General features: G+C 41.8%; 1 protein-coding gene across 3 annotated transcripts in view; it reads right to left on the bottom strand.

Annotated features, from left to right (window-relative positions):
• Positions 1-517: 517 nt before the first annotated feature.
• Positions 518-18,217, bottom strand: part of SMAD4 (SMAD family member 4) — a 29,545-nt gene continuing 11,845 nt past the window's right edge. For 2 of the 3 annotated variants that reach the window (XM_087772721.1, XM_087772720.1), the window contains 9 exons: positions 18,156-18,185; positions 16,347-16,562; positions 14,421-14,540; positions 14,154-14,264; positions 12,274-12,324; positions 9,434-9,617; positions 8,281-8,449; positions 6,865-7,003; positions 518-5,700 (listed from right to left, as the gene is read on the bottom strand). In XM_087772721.1, coding sequence (XP_087628847.1) covers positions 5,489-5,700; positions 6,865-7,003; positions 8,281-8,449; positions 9,434-9,617; positions 12,274-12,324; positions 14,154-14,264; positions 14,421-14,540; positions 16,347-16,562; positions 18,156-18,185 — 1,232 coding nt within the window. In that variant the 3' untranslated portion in view covers positions 518-5,488. The remainder of the gene's footprint in view (positions 5,701-6,864; positions 7,004-8,280; positions 8,450-9,433; positions 9,618-12,273; positions 12,325-14,153; positions 14,265-14,420; positions 14,541-16,346; positions 16,563-18,155; positions 18,186-18,217) is intronic. The other variant, XM_087772722.1, reaches the window with a different exon arrangement.

Genomic DNA, 18,217 nt, shown 5'->3' with positions numbered 1-18,217 from the left:
TTACTGGGAAGGGTTTTGCAGCCTGGCAAGGGCAGGAGCGGACGGAGCAGAGCTCCCGTGCACCTTTTAACGCAGGATGGCAATCATTCACCCGCGTGTACGGCTGCAGAGACCCGGTACTTGCTCCGGTCTTGCTCTGAAACCACGTTAATTCTCTCTTGCAACACGCAACGCACGCGCAAGGCTTGGCTGGAAGTTTTAAAGAAATAATTTCTATTAACACGACCACCCACAAAACTGTTGTGCCACTCCAGCTGAAGACAGACCGGTGCCTGCGCGCCTTCAGGTGCACAGGAGCCTGCCACGCTGGACACTGCACACGGATTTGGGTTCGATGCTGGTTGCACCGAAATATCTGACGCGTGAGACTGCGAGGAGAGGACCTCTGAAATTGCAGTCCTGCCCCGGAGAGCTCTCCTCGCCACGACGCAGTTCGAGACTGCGGCTAGCAGTTCTGACGGCCGGCCAGAAACAGGGTAGAAAGCTTTCCCCTGCATGAAATAAAGAAGCCGAAGACTTGAATCTTTACCTTTTTTAATCAAAAACATACTCTGTTACAGAATTTCAGGAAAGTTAACTACAGTATATTATCCACAAACTAGGTCTAATGAAAAACATACAGTAAGCTACAAAGGAACTACTGGGAATTCTGTTGACCGCTTATCAAAAGGCAATGGCTAAAAGAAGAAATGCTTAACTAGGCTTTCATGCTCAAAAAACCCTCTCACGGTGAGTTTTGGGTTATGGGTACTTCACAGCTCTCAATCCAGCTGAATCACAACTTAGTAGCGCTACCAAACTTCACCAAAAAGACACAGAAAAAGGTACTGGAGCAAGAAAGCGCTAGGTGATTTTGGTGAGCTCGAAAGAATCAAGTCCTGTAAATTTAGGAGCGATGCATCACTTGCAAGGCCCAACAGCAGCCAGCAGTGCCAAAACCTCTGGAGGTTTTGCCGGGAGTAGTTCTGCTTTCCATCAGGTCTCGCCAAGTGAAACTTTGACGGCGCTGAAAAGCCAAGTCAGCTCTCGGGGACCTCAGCAGCGTCGTACGCGGCAGCTGGGACTCGGCCTGGTCGCGCCTCCCAGATCACTTTCAGAAACACGCCATCAAGAATTGCGTTTTGGAGGAGGACGACGCGACGGTTCAGCATCCAGCTCCTACAGGACCGCTGGAGAAGTGCTTTCCGTTGGTTTCGTGTCCCTGTCCAGGACCAAATTCTACCCCGATCAGGGGCAGAAGCAACCAGTTTAGTGCTCATGAATAACACAAATGCCTACAACGGGCAACTTGCAAATCTCAGGCCCAAGAACAGCACTGTGGTCCTCAAAAACCTGTTACAGTCATGGAAGCGCTCCTCTTATCGGCAGGACCAGGCAAGACCATCGCTTTTAAGTCTTACTTTAAAAAACCAAGTAACCTCTCAAAAATTGTGTCCTGAACAATACCTGACAACTAAGCATCTTGTAATTTTATAGAGCAGATGTTAAGTAGCATGACAGGAGAAGGAGGGGAGGAAAGAGGATTTCTTAAGTCTGAATCCCACTTAGAGGAAGACCCATCTGGCTGTCTTTAACCGGTTGCGTTAAAGAAGTGACCAGCGATCCCAGTCACGCTGCGTAGCAGAGTAAAAATGCAAACCAAGGAGACAGTCCTTTCTAAAGCGCTTACTCTTCGAAGAAGAGATTAAAGATGTCTCAATAAAGACCACCATCAAGACGTAAACAACATTTGAAGGGTTCAGAGGCAGAAGCCCACCCTATATACACTGGCATCGGAATTTTTTCATGGTTCCTCGTAAAAGAATTGAGGCAGTCGTTCCTGAGCTACGCAGAGAGGACGCTGTCGTCTTTACAAGTGTCGCAAGAAGTAAGATGGTCTCAAAGGTAAGGCACAGGAGTTGGACACGGGTTCAATGACTACTGCTGCTACAGACCTGTTTCGTGACCGGGGGAGACCCTTGTCTCCTTCGTACTTTAGGTCCCTCTCTAGGGAGGGACCAGCGTTGGGTTCCCAGCGGTTCGGTACGCTGGAGCTGGTAATGAAGTGATTTATATCGCAGCCAGGGGGTCCAGGCCCCTCTGCACATCGTTCTTATCAAGCCCAGAAAAGCGATGTAAGGAACAACCATTTCTAACCAGCACCGCTTAGCGGTTACGGCTCCTTCCGAGAGATTCCCGTTAGAATTAAGTATTTTTCAACCATTGCAGCAAAAAGGTTTCCTCTCCTACATCTCTACCATGTTAACTTTAAATGCCCTCGCTTTCAAAACTACCACCGCCACGGCTAAAGCCATCCAAACCTTCTGGTGCTAATCCCAGCTCTCCAGTACATGAAGTGAAATCCTGAAGTAGTCCAGCACAACGCTTTTTTTGAGGAGCGCACAATTGCGGGTGAGAAACACAGGGGTGATTACTTCATCGAAAGAACTAAGCAGAGCAGACATAGGAACAGGATCGCAAGGCACGAGATTGCTAGCTGAAAAAATACTTGTTAAATTCACTGAATTTGAGACGTTTGGAGCTGAAGAGGAGCCGCGATTCTGGCATTCTTGACATCCCTGCCTACAGCGCGTATGGGGATCGTCACGGCTGTCAAGTAGCTGTAGCTCTTTTTTTGAATCTCAGAAAAAGACATAAATGCAAGACTGTCAAAGATTCAATGCGCTGCTGCTGAAGGGTTTCCAATCCATTATGCGCTGCCTTTTATGCCTTGTCATAAGAAATAAAAGTACAAAAATTAAGCTAAAGGCATATTAAAAACCACAAATGAGATTCATTTTGCCCTTTACCAGTTACGACTGCATCTTATCGGTAACTGCGGGGTGGATAAGATGAATGCCATTTCAGTATTTTTACGGCCTCACACGATGTTCAGCTTTCTCCTGATGATTTCTTGGTTCTGATAAACTCATCTGACGTTATTTTGTTGTTCTATTCCGAACGCTTTCGGCCATCTAAATACTACGCTGTAGGTACCATTCACTGTAGGTAGAGACTTAAGGAGACTTGCAAAACACCTGCAAAAAACCCTGGTCTTAGCAGCTGAATTCTTTCGGACTGTAATATAGGTAAAACACCAACAGGTGGAAACAATCTTTCACTATTTTACCAAAGTTTGGCACAATCAAAACGCAAGCAACTGGTACAGAGGGTTTTCTGTGAAGTAGCCATATACAGATCAGCCATCCTCCAAGATCAGCACCTTGCAGAACCGCAAAGGTCAATAGGGAGTAAGCTCACGGACTCCTAATCCAAGGGGCAGTCTGTTATGAGCAATGCATCGCTCAGAAGGCTAGACGCTTCCCGAAAGGCAAGGCACCTCGAACCCAGCAGTAAGAGCAGGGCAGATGATTCGAAAGGGAGGTCGGCAAGAAGAACGCATAGTCAGGCTTTTCATTTCTTCCCCCAAAATCAAGTTTTCTGCTGTGGCTGAAGCGTAACAGAGCTGCTGGTTAATGAGCTTGTCTGAGGATGGAGGTAGTCAGAATCCTCTACTGGAAGTGTTCCTCAAGAATCTGCAGCAGCTTGATTTTCGAACAAACGAGATCATGAGGAGAGAAAGGAAAATGAAAAAGGTTTTCAACTAAAGCCCTTGAGAAAAGCAAACGCTATTTTTCCAAACGTCAAGAAATTGCCGCATGAGAGGAAAAAAAAGTGATCTCATTAGGAGTTAGTCTGAAGAAGGCAAGGCTGTTAATGAAAATATGGAGAAAACTCTTCCATTTCTGGCCATCGCTCCAAAGTCATCCGTCTTCTGCGCTTCCATGCCTAAGACAGAAACAATGACTGCTGACTTCTTTCGTAAGAATTTCAGCGTACGGGGGAAGCAATACCTAAACGTTGTGTGTCATCGCCTTCTCCAGATTCCTGAAACTATGCAAGAAACTTGGCAAAAAGCTTCTGAAGAATCTCTTCCAAGACTTCTACTTATGTTAACCACTACAACTGTGCTGCCAGGTCGGCTCAGTACAGCACGGCAGGCAGATCGAACCGGCAGCGCTTGGAGGACTTAAGTCGGAGTCTACGTACTTCTAAGCCTGCTTAACTAAGCTCCAACTCCCTACACGTATGCTTCAAAATAAGGAATTCCTGCTCCCTCTTCATACCCCATCAAATAGCCAAGAGATATCCTCAGGACATGCTTTGAGTGAGAAGCGGTGAAGGTAAGAAAAATTGGCCTTGCTTCCCGGCGAGTTGAAACCAACAAAAATTCCTACCACTCCTGGCTGCTGCTGCTGCTGGTCTTGCAAAGGGAAGTAATCCATCACGCAAGATCAACGGTTTCAAGGTGCAGAATTACATAATAGAAGCAAACTAAATTTATAAAAAAAAAAAAAAATCAGGGTTTTCATAATTTTATTTATACTATTAACTAGAGAGAAAGCATACATATTGTATCTGTCATACAGTCAATACATTTGCATTTTTTTCTACTATAAATTCTCTATACAAAGTCATTGCCAATTGATACGGTCATTGATGGCATAGGGCTTAAAATAACCGAGAGGTATAAAAACAAGTTTGCCATCTTGCCCTGAGTGGAAATGGTGAACAGATACAAAAACTGGATCCTAAATATCGATGTAATATTATACATGATTCAATGGTATATGCAAGTAAAAAGAGTCATGCAACTTCTTAAAATACCTGCCAAGTTTTACTTGAGTAAAATCATAGAAGTCAGTAGTAGTTATGAAAATATGTTCCTGCCATTAGGTACTCATCACGCAATTTCAGTGGCAACTTTGCAGACTGGGAACTTCATGTTATATTTAAATTGAGTGCCAGCACTGAAAGTATCCGTTTCCTTTAGTGTTTTAAAACTCATGTGCCTATATAAATAAAAATCTAAGATATCTTTTTTAAAAACTAGTGAAGGAAAAGCCACATTTCTTTTCCTCGCTATTTTTAATCAATGCCAACAACGTATGCCTCATCCCTCACTTTTTGGCAGCTTCTACGTTTTAATCTGGAAAAATCATAACAAGATCGTCAACAAAATAAAGAAGTCTTCTGTTAACTATTGTTCCCTAAAAAGAACATCACAAATCAGCTGGAATTTTAAAGTTGCTCTAAGGTAAATGTTTATAACTATTAGAAGGAATTTTCAGATATAAATATATATATAATATATATTCTGCATACAAAAGGCTCCTGTGAGGCTTATCACCAAGATGCCATATTAGAGAAGGAAAGTTTCAAGGGGAACAAACCCAATACTGTAAAGTCTCTATAAGGCGTTTACCTTTCACTTTAAGCCCTGAGCCATGTATTATGACAATTAAGTTCTGAAAATAACTCAAATCCAAATTCTGCATGTTCAGTTTCTTTCTGCTAAGAGCAAGGCGGCAAACACATTTTTAAAACCTGGTTTTAGAAGATTAAGCAGAACAAAAGTAAAATATATCTTCAGGTTATAAACAGAATTGTATTTTACAATCCACCATCCTCACAATATAATGGCCCACAGCAGTGCAGCAGAGGGATCTCAGTCTAAAGGTTGTGGGTCTGCAATAGGCATGGTATGAAGTACTTCATCTAGAAGCTGGAGGGCACGGTGTAAGTGAATTTCAATCCAGCACGGTGTCTCTTTGATGCTCTGTCTTGGGTAATCAGGTCCCCAACCTTTTACAAAACTCATCCTGAGTATGCATAAGCGGCGAAGGTCATCTACACCAATTCCAGCAGCGGCTGACAAACCTAAACAGGAGAGGTTTCACGTAAGTGTTCACAGACATGCTCTTTTATCATGTTCGTTTAGCCATTCCTGTTTGCTTGGCTCTTTCTTCGGGTGCAATGCCCTCTCACCACAATCCGTATTTCTAGATCTCTGCCATAATGAACGCAGCAATTATTTTGCATTTCTTCCAATTACATTTTTTTTTTCATCATTCTGCAATCTTGAAAGGGTGTTGAAATATAAAACTCCTTATGATAAAGCAGACATGATGAAACATAACGCCTTATGTGATACAACGCATGTAAACCTTATTTAGGAAATACAGTAAAAAAACCTACTTATTCTTGAGGTTTGCCAAACGCTGCATTTGCAGCATAAGAACTCAACACTGGTCGCCTGCAGGAAGCTGGGTTAACAAATTACACTACTTACATCTAATAAAATAAAAAGATGAATACAGCTGCCAAACTTCAAATCACAAGTATGGCTACGACAGAAGTTAAATACATTCCCCAAAATGCCTTCAGCAATTTACAGGATAGCTGGCAAGAGCCATTTGACAATACAAGGAATCCAGAAAACACTGTGGCACGTCAAGTAGTCTGAGACAAGTAAGTACTTACACTTTGAAGAGTACTTGGGTATGATTTCAAGGATCTAGAATTTAGCAACTAAGAAAAAACTCTAGCCCAGAATAACTTTAAAAAAAAAGACAAAGAAAGAAAAACACCCTCACACTCTCTTCTTCCTCTTCTCAAGAATCTTAATATTAAGTTTCCCTAAACCTAGTCAAGGCCTTTGTCACTCAGGAATCCCCATTGTTTTGAGTAATGCTTTTATGGGCTTAGATCTCAAAGACTATTTTTCAAGCTTGGGTCTAAGCAGCCAAAAGTATCTCTGAAGTAACAGGGTTATGCTACATGACCTTGTTTATAAATGTTTCTGTCGTACTGCATATCCAACATCCCCCGAAGACCAGAGAGTGAAAACTGGTGTGCGGAGCAGGTACGAAGTGAATGAATCCAGACTTACCGCGATGCCACCCCAGCCCCACCTCGCCCCAATCCTGCTACCTCATTCCACTGCTGCAGGGGCAGTGGGTGGATGGGTGCTGTTACGAGGAAGAGCTGTGTTATTTCTTTTCAGGTGAGGAAAAAAGGAGATCGAGCAGTTAATGTACTTACTAATGGCTGGGGCTATTCCACCTACTGATCCTGGTCCAGGGATGTTTCCGGCTACTGCTGCAGCTTGAGCAGCGGCAGCAGCTTGGGCAGTGGCAGCCTGCTGTTGCATCTGACGATGACACTGGCGTAAATCAAACACCTTTAAAAAAAAAAGAAAAAAAAAATCAAACTATATAGACTTACAAAATCGATGAAGGAAAGAATTCCTCAGCACCCATCCCCAATAATCCAGACCTCTCTGCTCTCCCAAAGCAACTTCTACGGTCTCACCATACGCTTGGGTCAAAGCAAACCCTCCCCAACTAGTTTAATTTCCAACAGAAATGATCCATCAAAGCTGATTCTTAGAGACTCTTCTTATATGACGTTACCACCACCGGCAATACCAGAACCTGGCTGAGCTGAGCAGGGCAAAGCAGCACCCTGTGCGGAACTGACCGCAGGATCAAAGTCTGAAGGATGCTACAGGCTGATAAAACCCCGACTTTTTTAGTTAAATCGCAGGATTTCCAGCAAATAGGCATGTAAATAAAAATGGAAAACAACAAGTCCTGCTTAACTTTGTCAGACTTTATTCTTCTTCGCCACTTTACTGAAATGTGTTAGTCTATTTAAAAGAAATACCAATAATTGATAGGCCTGAAGTTTCAGCAGCTAGGTTTCACGTTGGTGGCATTTTATATCTTTGTGATCAGGCTTGGCACTAATATAGACAGGAACTCTGTTCTCGTACTAGAAAACCCGTACACAGAGGCCAGCGGGGTTTCGTTCACCTTCATTACACAACCTGCCTCCAAAACTGAGGATTAAAAGAAAAAAAAAAATCACTGCAAACTTCAAGCAGTTTATCTCCAATTCAAGAATGATTTTTTACAAGCGTGACTTGTCCTAAGTAAAGTTTCAAGCCTGGCACAGGCATGTCCAAGTAAGAATCTCCTGAAAATAATTTGTTTCTATGCAACTTTCTGTGACCTCTGGATCACTTCACGTTCGTAACACTTTAACACGCACTTTACGCTTCTACTGCATCTATATATACTTACCCAACTTTTCTTGTTTTGGAGAAAGAGTAAAGAAACAGATAACCTATGCTAAAAGTTTTAGTAGCAGTTAATTTAAAACTGTAGGGCTAAAAATACAAAAAACTGCTATCAAGGTTGTGACAAAATACAAAATTAGTTACTTTAGTATCGTTTATATATTAGTTACTAGTAGTATCTAGATGATACTTTCAGTTTAGAGTCATTTAAGAAAGTCATCTTAAGTGACTTGTCAAAGGGAAAGTTTTCAGGTTTTTTTAAAGGATAATCAAAAGCAGTTACCTTTATTTCAGCGTCGCATAGCTTCCCTACCATTTACAAGAACCAAATGTATGCTATTTCCCCCACAATTTTCATCTAGGAAGAGTCAACCGACCTTTATATATGCACTTGGGTAAATCTTGTGAACAGCATCCCCCGGCGCACGCCCTGCTTCTCTGTCCAGGTAGTAACTCTGAACGAAGACCGCGTGGTCGCTGAGGCATCTCACCCACACGTCGCCTTCTCCTTTGCACTCCAGCTGCACCCCTTTCCCTATGTGCAACCTTAAAAAGAAACACCGTTCCAATGCGCCTGTGTATACATACTATAAATCAGACCTTTACTAAATAAACCATAAACGATTCTCCAGCTCTCAGCCGTTTGTGATACCTTCATTTACACTCCATTCATAGAAGGACTTGAAATTGTAGTTATTATCTTGTATCTAAGTTAGTATATAGTTATACAAAATCTGTAAAGTAAAAAACGGTTTGTAATACCACGTAAAGATCTATGGGAAACACAGAACGTAGAAGCAATGATATCTGAGTAGCAACTACCGCACTCACTGACAATACAGAGCTGGGATACCAAACGCATTCAGTTCTGTTCCAAAGTGTAAAATCCCACGTGTATTCCAGTATAGAAAGTCACTCGAGTATATACACAAAGCCACATTTGAATGCAGAACTGTATGCTCATTTGGATCACGTTACAGCAATCTAGCGTTTTGACTGTCATAATGCAACGTTTCTGAAGACGCGGAATCGTTTTATTCCTTTTCGTTTCAAAGAAGGAAAAAAAAAAAAAAATTACAAGATTGCTTCGGTTCTCTGTGCTTCCACATCAAAGCCTAGCACGTGCATGGCGAGAACGATCGAAAATCCAACTAGCTCTCTATCAACCTTCCTTTGCTCCTTTGACAAATCTATCTATTGCAGTTATTCTCACATCACTCTGTGGTGTGGAGAGCTAATATTCAGCTTGCGTACATAATGGCACGAGTTGCTAATTTTATCCTTGAAGGCACAGCCTTTGAAAGCAATGAAAAGCAACGCGCTATTGCAAAGCGCTGAAGGTCTTTGTCACCTGGTTCACATTTTGAATGTATTACAGTAGCGGCCTAGAAAGATATACTCTCCTAGAGTTAATTCAGTTAAAAGAAACGTGCCACACTTGTCGTTTCAAATGGGAGGCACAGACTGAGGGCAAAACAAAATATTAGCAAATACCACGGACTGTTGGAGCTTTTGGGATCTGCAGAATACCTTGCTCTCTCGATGGCTTCTGTTCTATGCACGTTGGAAAGCTGGCCCAGGCAAAAACGGTCTCCTCCAGAAGGATCCACGTATCCATCAACAGTAACAATTGGACAGCTCGAAGGGACCTTAAACGTTTCCCCAACTTGCACGTCCATTTCAAAATACGCGATCGAACACCAATATTCTGGAGCTAAAAAATATACGCAATTAACTGACGGAAAGGCGTAAGAAAAACCTATAAACCCATTCCAATCAATTAAGCCTTCTGCAACCGCATTTGTCGTTCAGAGTAAGAGTGCACATTCACATAAGCAAGTTCAGATAGACAAAGACAGGTCTGCTAGCACAGAAAAATACTACCTACTACAACGAATGTGGGCTTGTCGTTTTTATTGGAGCACACATCAATGCTAGGGTTTTTTGGAGTTAAGATCTTACAAGTCTTTGTACGGTTTATCGTTCCAGTTAGATTTTGTAAACCATCTGCGTTCCTGCACCTTATGACTGCAGCTTGATTTTGTCCTCCTTTAGCATAAAGAAAGTAATACGTATATGCCTATTCATGGCGAGGCTGATAGAAACGAACTCTCAAACAGATCTGGCTTAATTTATATATATATACACCTCCCAGGTGAAGTCAGTTTTCTCTATCCTCCCTGCAAAGCAAACCAAATTTGGCAAGCAGTGCAAGGGGGGAAAAACATCAAAGATCACCTCCTGATCTTGTCTGCACACAAGAAAGTCAGGTTTGGGATAAAACAAGGAAGCATTAAGCAAGAGAACAGAACAAAACGGCATGTTTTAATAGCAAAGAGGTGCCTTTTAACTCATCCTATTTTAAAAAGAAAAACTGGCTACAAAGATGATACTTGGAAGAAGCTACCATGTGAGGAAAGGAAACCCTGACTCCCTAGAGGATGCTACTGAAGCCCAAACACTCAAGTAAGCGAGGAAACCTGACAAAGCAAAGGGATTTTGTATACGTGTATCTGCCGCTTGCGTGCTACCTGGGAGCAACTGGCTTGTCAAGCCTTCCGTGCAGTTCATCGTGCGTGCTTTCAGTGTTAGAGTTTCTCTCTGCAGACACATTAAATCCTAAATTTGCCATAAGCTTAAGTCACTGGGAATTTCGGGGACGTGATAGTGCCCCTGTACTGGGCACTGGTGAGGCCGCCCCTCGAATGCTGTGCTCAGCGCTGGGCCCCTCACCCCAAGAAGGCCATGGAGGGGCTGGAGCGTGGCCAGAGCAGGGCAGCGAGGCTGGGGCAGGGGCTGGAGCACAAGGCTGGGGAGGAGCGGCTGGGGGAGCTGGGGGTGCTCAGCCTGGAGAAGAGGAGGCTGAGGGGAGCCCTCATCGCTCTCTGCAACTGCCTGAAAGGAGGCTGGAGCTGGGGGGGGTCGGTCTCTTCTCCCAAGGAACAAACAATGGGACGAGAGGGAACGGCCTCAAGCTGCGCCAGGGCAGGGTTAGGTTGGGTATTAGGAAAAAATTCTTCACGCCAAGGGCTGTCAGGCCCTGGCACAGGCTGCCCAGGGCAGGGGTTGAGTCCCCATCCCTGGATGTATTTAAAAGCCGGGCAGACGTGGTGCTTAGGGACATGGTTTAGTGGTGGGCTTGGCAGTGCTGGGTTAAGGGTTGGACTCAATGATCTTAAGGGTCTTTTCCAACCTAAACGATTCTGTCATTCTATGACTCAGCACCTTTGCTGACTATAAGGGCCCATTTCCACAAAAGGGCAACACAGCTGGCACTTAAGCAGCTTGTTGGGCAGGGCAAAGAAAATCAGCGCTGCAGTGTACTCAAAACGGGAAGCAGAAGAGCTAACACGGTAGGACCTAAACACAGCAGCCTGATAAGCCAACGGGAAAGAGAGCTCTCCCGGTGTCAGAGGTGGTACTCGTTCGTTACAAAGCGCGGCACCCAAAAGCACACCTACTTATCTTAAGAAACTGTTTTTATTAGAAAAGAATAAACCAAGGTGCCTGAATTCCTTTAGGTTTTTTAATCTTCAAATAAATACTCATGTCTCTCAGGACTGAAGAGGGTAAAATCAATAGGCGAATCAATACGGTGAAGAAGACATACTAAATAATATGAAATACCATTTAGCTTACAGTTAAGTTCAGCCAGCAATTATCAAGAGTTTTATTTCTGGTACTGATGTAGTCACTGGCCGATGAATAAATGAGTTAAACTTTTAGGCTTTTCAACTATGCAGCTCTCCCTGTGCAGGCAACAGCTTTGCTGTTGTTAAAAACAGAATACCACCTTGCACCTGCAACGGAGCTAGCTTGTACCGCAGGACAAGGCCTCTTTGGTTCCATGAACTGCTACCGTTAATGAAGACTCTTGCAAAGAGCCAGCTTGTATGCAAACAGCACCAAAATGCTAAGAAGGGCGGTATCTGTCTTTCAGGGTATCTGGCTGTGATGCTGGACTTCTAGATCGTGGGTCCAAGAGGGCTTTGGCATGACCTAAATTCCATGATGTTTCTAAGCAGGCAAAAAGTACAACTTCAGGCACCCTGCAAAGTTTAGGATCAAGGACATTCCGAGTTCAGACACCTCCAGCTCAGTGTGGGTTTGAGGACTGCAATTTTTGACTTGGGCATCTAAACTGAATTCAGTTCACAGAGTACGTCACTATTTCAAAACAGAGGCGCGAATTCAAAAGACGACTTATCACAAAATGGTTCCTCTCCTCTCCTCTGCCTTTGAATCTCTCTCTCTCACAAATTTCAGAGTACTTGATACAATATAAAAAAAAAAAAAATCCACAACCAGACTCAAAGCAGGAAGTTATCAGCTTCCACAATACTTAGCATTACACGTTAGATTTTACTCACCAGGATGATTTGATATAGGAGGCTGGAATGCGAGTTCATTGTGAACTGGCCCTTTAAAAGAAAACATGCAATTTGTTTTACACAAGGAAAAATAAGGTTTTCTTTCTTAACTTGTTTTCCTATGAAAAAAAAAGACTTGCGAGGATGCCAGATGTTATAAATCCCAGTAATTTCTGAATCAACTGGCCAAATCTGACATGGGAGAAAAATGCCCACAGAAGAATTATGCTCTTAGAGGTTTCCTAAAAAAAATCAGAAGTTGAGTAGAGCAAAGAGCTCTGTTAGTATCCCAGGAGGAAAGGCTGCATGCTGCTCAAGCCCCGGGAGAGAGCAGAAACCACATGTAGCATGGAGATGTAACAGAATTAGGACTTCGGCTTCACATCTGCCCCCAAGTTGGGCAAGGAGAGAATCATTACATAGAGGCACGTGATATAAATCTGTCAGAAACCACACTTCATTAGTTCATCAATCGCAGAACAAGTTGCCCAGCATACTGTGGACTTGTTCGTAAGAAACACTCCCTGAAGATGGAAAAAAGCCCTAGAGAACTCGTTTTCTAAAGAAAAAAATACTGAATATGGTCTTGGTATTGGTCAGTTCATTCTCTCCGCTTCTATAAACTCACTAGGTCCCTTACAGGCAGAAGCGAACAAGAAGGAAAGACTTAAACATAGTATTATAAGTAACAGCAGCTTTCGCAACAAGATGTCAAAACAGGCACGACGTTGGTAGGTGTCAAAACATGCAACTTTCTGAAGTGAGAAATGGCAGCAGCCAAGAAAAGCTCTATGTGGTATCACCAGCCAGTTACAAATATTAATTATGGAAAGATACGTGCACTGAGAAACGTTTATAGAGTATCTACAGCACCACTAAAGTTTTCACTGACAAATAAGATGATAAATGAAGTGGGATCCTAACAGAGCAAAATAACGGAACTTAATAACTGTACCTAAACCACAGTTTTCTTGATAGAGACAAGCTGAAAAGTCATTTTAACATTAACTCACAGTATATTCTCCCCTCCACTAACAACGACTGCTGCAAACAAGTGATCTGGTTAAGTACTATCTTAGGAAAAAAAGAACCATTCCAGCTTTTTGCCACAACATTTAGAAAAACTTCAATTTGGGTGGGTTTTTTTTGCACTATACTCTTATAATGTATCTAATTTATTGTATTCATCTACTGCGCTAGACACTTACACTAGAAGTTTTATCGCTTTTTTTTTTTTTCTCTTTCCCATCTCCTGTACCTTAAAACAAGAGGTTGTGGTCCTATTTCGTAGATGAAAAAGATTTTCAAGTGTGCATGCCAAACGTACTCACGAATCAGGTGGTGGCAAGACCACTTTATTGATAAGTGCTTTCCTGCACGAGCTTTCACGAGGTTCTTTTAGGCTAGTGTACACGGACATACATCTTCTAAAGCTTAATGTTGATTGTTACATCATTAAGACACGACTTCAAAATTTCTAGAAAATAAAACCTGCCCGGAACTTCCAAGTTTTGAAAGAAAAATATCCAAACACCACATTCTGAATCAACTTCCTTTTCCGCAAAGGAAATATTTACTACAAGATTGCAAAGCTTCAAAAACAGAAGTTTAGAAAGGAAATGCTAGTTTTGTTAGGTACAGTAAGACACCTATAATATAGATGGTATTGCTATAGCTATCTGAATTTCTAATCTCTGCTGTTTTAACAGAGGAAAGTCCATCAAGCTCTTATATTTAACTGTCAGAATATACTAAATATAGCAATGGTAGTGCTATAATGGAAAAAAAAAAAGGATTTGAGGGTAAAGAATAATCACAAACGAGCCCTCACCATTCAAGAAAACTGAAAACAAAGTGATTTGAAAATCTGCACTACTTACAGTAATGTCCAGGATGCATAGGTGGATGATGCTGAAGATGGCCATTCTGGTGGTGAGGTATGGTGGGTGTGTAGGCTGCCGTCCGACTTCCAGTCCAAGTTGTAGTACTATCTAGAAGAAAAAAAAAAAAAAAAAAAAAAAAAAAAAAAGGAGTGGTTGGTTTTTAAGGGAGTTTTTCCGCATCTCACTTCTAATCCTCTATTTCTCCTGAACATTTGGAAACTGGTTTTAGAAAACTAAGAAGAGTGCACATATGTATATACTCACTGTGATGGTAAGTAGCTGGCTGAGCTGTAAACCCATTCTGCTGAGTTCCTGGCTGAGGCCCTGAAGCAATCTGTAAGAGTCCATCACTATGGCTACCTGTCAATATACTGGTAGGTTGACCTGGTAAAAGAACACACTACCTATTCATGAACGTTCCAAAATTTGAATTAAGAAGAGCTCAGCACTACTGGGTAGGAAAATACACCCAACTAAGGGCACTGCAATACACAGTTCCTACAAGTTTGGTTTCAGTACTTTTTTTCCACCCACCAGAGTGTCTTAGGAAACTTGAAGCAAGATGCTCTGCATCAGCTAATATCGACTCCGACACCCTTAATATTTTAGGAGTAGAAGTATGCAGAGAACTCTCTTTACCAACCGCATCTTTGTTTTGCTCACATCTCGTTTTTCAGTTCGAAAGGAAAGAAGAAGAGATGTCACAGGTTTTATTCAATAACAACATGAGGAGATTTGGTGTGAATCCAAACAGGCCAACGGTAGGCCCAATAAGTTGCTTATTTTCAGCATATTATAACTACTGTTCCTAAGGAGGATGTTTGCTTACATTTATGTTCCTCCAAAGCAGACTGAACAGTACTTTACTTTTAAAAATAGTGCTTGAATAGAGCTGCATACATCACTGGACTCCTTCCTAAGAAAGCTGCTGGTTTTTTTTTTTTTTTTTTCCTCCCAAGTAAGTATTTCAAGAATTGTCTAAGCTTTAAAGTAAAAGTACAGATATTTCAGAACAGGTTAACAGAATTTGATTTTAAAAGGCTTCAGCTCAGCCATTAACACTAAACTGATGAGCAGTTTTACAAGTACACTTGCACTCTCAAGCTGGTGTGGCTAGCAGAATTTAACACATCGAAAACTTGAACTAAAACCTAAAACCGAGCTTTTTTTTTTTCCTGTCCGCTTGGCTCCAACAATTATAGCACTGATGAGAAAAAGTTATTGACTATAAACGGTTGTGCAAAGGCGATACAATTAAACTGCCTATCCTTTTTTCTCTGCTGGAGACAAATACAGACATCGTATCCCAGCTTGGCAAAACCATCGTTAGTTTTAGCAAAAAAGTTGTCAGCTAAAATTAAAGAACATAATCAAAACGCCGTGCCACCATAATTCAAATTGGATAACACGAAATCCATTCTAGTCACATATCTTTGATATTAAGGTGACGAAGAGCACGTGAAACCCCTCCAAACTTCACGGTTTCCCTACATTAGGGCTGCAGGACACTGCGTACTTAACTGCTTTACCGTCCCGCGGGAGTGAAGTGCGAGGTTTGATGTTGGTAAACCAGACTCTTCCACTTGTACCAAATACACACAGAAAAGTAAGAAAAAACTTCAACGCAGCACTCCAACGGACTCGTGAAAATATGAATTAGGGCTGTCACTTAGGTAGTACAGTGGGCCATTATAAAAATAATCAAGTTAAAACTGGAAGACTCCTTTTGTCAGCTGTGGAACACTACAGAATTGTCTGAAAACCTCTCGATACTGCCACCTTACAGTATATCCGTCTGTGGTCCCACTTGCTGTTTTAATAAAAATAATAAAAGAATTCCATTCCTATGGCAATTATTCCAGTAACAGCCATAATGTTGTGTCAGTGGTCAATGTCTTAACATTGTATCGCTGAACCTTTGGCATATCCAAAACAGTCTCGTAACGCTCAGGTAGCGTCAGTCTCACTGAAAAAAAGACTGGGTCACCAGGAAAAGTTACTCAAATTATGCTCCGAGTTAAAACCTTACGTTAACACTTAGGAGACTGCCTAGATCATATCGCCACGCACTTAAGCAGCGTGGCGTGGCAGCAGCACAGTTCTGACGCAAGATCTGCTTTGGCAAAAATCAGTGGTTATCTTTGTGCTTTTTTCACAGTTTAGTATTTCATATAATCTCGATGATCTTACTTGTTGAAGCCACAGGAATGTTGGGAAAATTAGTGGTGCTGGTAGTGCTAGCCTCAGTAGGAGCTAACATGGCTGGGGTGCTATAAGGCTCTGTAGATGCCCTGTTACTTGGTGGATGCTGGATGGTTTGGACTGAATGGCCTTCGGCAGAAGACAATGACGGCTGCCCCTCGTAGTCATGAACGTATTCGTCTTTCACCAACATGCTTGATGGAGCTGCGAAGAAGCAAACGGTTAAACAGGCACAGCAACTCCATTTTCAGGATTTAACTACAAGTTGCACTACTACTTTCAACCAATAAGGGTGCTATTAAAACTACTGGGGGGAGGATTTAACCTCTATAAACATCGCTAAAGCATTCCTCTCAATTACAAATAAACACTTCAAGTCAGCAGCAGGGAATTTTGAAGCGTAACTGGATGGAAAAGCAAACTGTTTATTTTGCTTACTGCTATCAAACAAGCAGTTTGGTCCCCCAGCAGTGGACTCCAGCAGCATTTTGTTTTCTAGTCCATCATCGTGTGATTGGACATGGTTAATAAAATGGAAAAACATGCTTTTTGTCAAGCACCTAAATATATGTTAATGCAGTAGCTAACAAACCAATTCCTAGCATATAAGCATACATAAAGCTCCTATGAAAAATGTAATTCACGAACGCAGCACATAAAAAACTTCACGCATCCCTCGAGTAATTTTAAGCAACTCCCATCCAAATTGACTAGAAACATGAAATTCGCATTCAAAGACAACATAACGCTACTCTGTATTTAACACTGTAGTCCCTAATTCAGAATATTCCACACACGGCGTAAGGAAATTACTACCATCGCCTCTACAAGAATTTATTTCTATATATCCCACTGAGCACGCTCAAGTAAAACTCTTACGCTGCATTAGCTCCCATGCTCATTTTTAAAGCAGCCTGAAATATATTAAAATCTAACAGAAATTTTCTGTTTCCTGCTGCAAAAACAGTAGCGGGACAAGGAAACACTTATTGTGTCTTTAACTGCTGGCTAGTAAGCTTTGATTCTGTACAAAAGGATCGTTTTTCAGACGACACGGGTAACAACGCAAATTAGCAGAGATGAGCACACCAGTTAAAGCTTGTGAAGTTAACAGTTTGTCGGGTTGCTTGGGGGTTTTTTAAGTCCTTTTTACTTGAATACTTCTAATAATGTGCTAAAAACACTGGATTACCCAAATTTCCTTCTCTAGGAATTTCTTCTGGAAGGAGAAAAAAAAAAATCCATTTTGAAATAAAGCAGTTACCAGCTGCACGATCTCAGATTTCTGAGTAATGTCCATTGGACATTTAACGTCCAATTTCTCTCAAGTTTCAGGGAGACCAAGAATATTAGATTGCTTCATTCAATTGCATATTAATTACAGAATTTCTATTATTTTCTTGCTAAACTACGTATTCATCGTAAGCATCTATTATTCCCAGTTCAATTAATTAGTATATCATACAGGTGGACACGTTTTTGGGTGGTTTGTTTTTTTAATTAGCAGCCTTCAACAGTGAGGTGTTTGTTTTTCTTTTCTGTTGGGGTTTATAAGTTGCAGGCGATGAAAACAGAACATACCTACAAGCTGAGCTGAAGCCTCAATTTAAAGAATTTATCAATACTTGCCTCTCATATGCTACTTAGCTGGTTTTCCAAAACCAGAGAGACAAATGCCTTCCCATCTGCTCTCTACGTTCCCTCCCAAGGAGATACACAGAAAAAAACCGTGTACACGCTGAAGAGTTTAACACAGTTCGTGCCCGTAGAAATGCAACAGTAAACGGAACTACTTACCAGAACTCTGTAGTGTCAGTCCTGAGAGATCTTTAAAAAGAAGAAAAAGAAAAGGGGGCGGG

This window comes from Nipponia nippon, unplaced genomic scaffold, assembly GCF_047370975.1.
Source record: "Nipponia nippon isolate SJK-2023a ecotype South Korea unplaced genomic scaffold, ASM4737097v1 scaffold_37, whole genome shotgun sequence".
Classification (NCBI taxonomy): Eukaryota; Metazoa; Chordata; class Aves; order Pelecaniformes; family Threskiornithidae; genus Nipponia; species Nipponia nippon.
This window is presented reverse-complemented; position numbering and strand designations above follow the sequence as displayed.